A 2,897-nucleotide genomic window follows, 5' to 3' on the forward strand; every position below is an offset into this window, starting at 1 on the left:
TCCATTTTAAAGGTAGGTCTGAGTTCGTTTTCCTGAGGCAAGACCCCTCTCCTGTTCACAAACTCTCAAAGGGCCAGAGCAATAGGAAATAAACATTTCTCTTACCTTCTTTCTTTTTTCCCTCTCTCTTAAAAAAAGAAAGAAAGAGCAAACAGCATTTTTGGAAAGAAAAAGTAAGGAAAAAAAAAACATGAAACCATTAAATCTATGTACAAATCACATTGCAAACAGGAAGAACCAATCTATTTGTGTTGGGTTTCTTTGTGTGTGTGTGTGTGAAAGAAATATTCAGGATTTAAAACACATCCCTACCCACGCATACCCCAAATGGAAATGTTGCTGTTCCCTAGTTGTCAACTCCCAGTTTAGACAGTCCTTGCCGGAAATCATGCAATTCGTCAATCTTTCCATCTAGTACATCTAAAAAAGTCTGTAACTCAGTCTTAAGATGATTTTGTCTGTGTTTGCTGTCTTCGACTTCTGTCTTCAGGGCTCTGACCTTCTCCTCGAGGTCTTTATTCCTCTTCTCAGCAGCCTTGAAAAGAAATGTTGCAGAAAAGTGTTAACAGTGACATACGGAAGAACCTAAGCCCACCTCCATCCTTTGCAAAAATCTCTATTTCTGTGTCTTTACAAACACATTTTGCATTGGAAAAATGCTATTATTTTAATCCGACTAGTGTGCTGGAAGATGTAGATTAAGGGGAAGAGATGATTTTCACTGAATCCTGACAGTTTTGGCAGGACTTTAGCAGGCTAGAATTTATATACTCCGCTGTTCACACATTTCACACTCTGTTGTCAACATTATCTGAGGTGGTTTAGAACCTCATCCTCTCACTCTTCTATCTCTAAATGCAGCATGACTGGGAGTGTATCCTTACTGCACTGGACAGGTATGGTGTCTAGATCAAGGGAAGTAATAGTGCCACCCTATTCTACTTTGGTCAGGCCCCACCTGGAATATTGTGTCCAGTTCTGGGCACCACAATTCAAAAAGGACATTAAGAAACTGGAGCATGTCCAAAGGAGGGCAACTAAAATGGTGAAGGGTCTGGAAACCATGTCCTATGAGGAATGCCTTAGGGAGCTGGGGATGTTTAGCCTGGGAAAGGGAAGGTTAAGAGGTGATATGATAGCCCTTTTTAAATATTTGAAGGGATGTTATATTCAGGAGGGAGCAAGCTTGTTTTCTACTGCTCCAGAGAACAGGACCTGGAATAATGGATGCAAGCTCCAGAAAAAGAGATTCCACCTCAACATTAGGAATAACTTCCTGACAGTAACAGCTATTCGAGAGTGGAACAAACTCCTTCAATGGAGTGTAGTGGAGTCTCCCTCCTTGGAGGTCTTTAAACAGAGGCTTGATGGCCATCTGTCAGGGATGCTTTGATTGAGAGATCCTGCATGGCAGAAGGCGGCTGGACTGGATGAACCTTGTGGTCTCTTCTAACTCTACGATTCTATGATTCTAATACCACATTAACTGCCATGGCTTCATCCTATCGAATCCTGGGATGTGTAGTTTAGGGAGGCAAAAAGAATTCTCCCATAGAGAGCTCTAGTGCTGTAGTTCAAGGGAGTGACCTAGAGAATCTGAAAGAATTCACAAAACGACAAAACACAAGATTCTATAGGATGGTGCTATGGTTGCTAAAGTGCTATAACTATGTAGTGTGGATACAACCAAACTATCTATCTGGGAAATGATACTTTTTTTTTTACTCTAGAATGCAAGGCTGATTTAAAAAAAATAAGATAAGTATGGAGTCTCACTGGGTGAGTGAAGATGCACAAACGTTAATCAAAAGAAATAATTTTACGTTTCTCCAGCAACGGAGTTGATTTTGTTGATGGATGTCTGCAACTGAACTGTTCTCCCCAAGGGTTGGTTCACATACTACACCCAGTTCCCCACATTCATGTGGAGATAACAGATCTACCGATGAAGCCAATCCCACATTGTAGAATTAGGTGTGGCTTCTAAATGTGTGTTAACATTCCAGACCAAAAGAAAAAAGAAAAAGAGTTGGAATCATCCCTTTTGTGGTTAATTCTGGATAATTCAGGAGATTAGTGCTAATGCAAGTAAACATTAGAGGATTATTTATCTCCCTCTGGGATATTTAAGATGCTCCCTGAATGTATAGTTTTTACTGGGGAAAAATAGTTCTTCAACCCTTTTATCTGTAGCCATATAAGAAAGAGCCATATAAGATAGAATTTGAAGGCAGCACTCCATCCAATTACTAAGGAATAAAAATAAAATAAAATAAAATAAAAATATTATATTTATGTTATAGTTGTTCAGCAATGACCTCCCTGAATCCTCAATTGTTTTGCTTGTTTTTGTCAATGTTTGTTTATACTTTGTTTATATTTTTTCTCTGGTTAATAATTAAATAAATAGGATAAATAATAATAATAATAATAATAATAATAATAATAATAATAATAAAGAAATAAGGAAAATGTCTACTCAGGGTAACAGCCAGCAATTCCCTCCAAAAACAGGCTTTCCCTTCTTCATGTGCCATTTTTCCTTTTTCCATCAGCCACATTATATTCCATGGTTACCAAACATGCTCAGACTTCACTGGGATTTTTATTACTGTATTACTATTTCTTTAAGTTCTCACTGATACAGGTCTTCTGTACTATTGCTGATGTTGGCATCTCCCAAAACATATCAATACCTTCTGCTTGTTTCACAGTAGCCCTGTTTTGAATATACTCTTTGCAATAGTCACTAACTATGTTAGAGGAAACAAAGGCCTGTTACAGACAGCCAAAATAAAGCTGCTTCGAGTCACAGTGGAGGTATGGTGTTTCAATGATGCATGCGTCCTAAGAGTCCAGAAGTCGCACCAAAGCCACGCTCCAGCCCTAAGGACTGG

General features: G+C 38.7%; 1 protein-coding gene across 1 annotated transcript in view; it reads right to left on the bottom strand.

Moving 5' to 3' along the window:
* Positions 1–6: 6 nt before the first annotated feature.
* The window catches only part of HOMER2 (homer scaffold protein 2), a 63,914-nt gene continuing 61,023 nt past the window's right edge, over positions 7–2,897 (bottom strand). The window contains exon 9 of the mRNA XM_042471220.1: positions 7–535. Coding sequence (XP_042327154.1) covers positions 347–535 — 189 coding nt within the window. The 3' untranslated portion in view covers positions 7–346. The remainder of the gene's footprint in view (positions 536–2,897) is intronic.

The sequence above is a fragment of the Sceloporus undulatus genome, chromosome 6 (genome assembly GCF_019175285.1).
Source record: "Sceloporus undulatus isolate JIND9_A2432 ecotype Alabama chromosome 6, SceUnd_v1.1, whole genome shotgun sequence".
NCBI lineage: Eukaryota > Metazoa > Chordata > Lepidosauria > Squamata > Phrynosomatidae > Sceloporus > Sceloporus undulatus.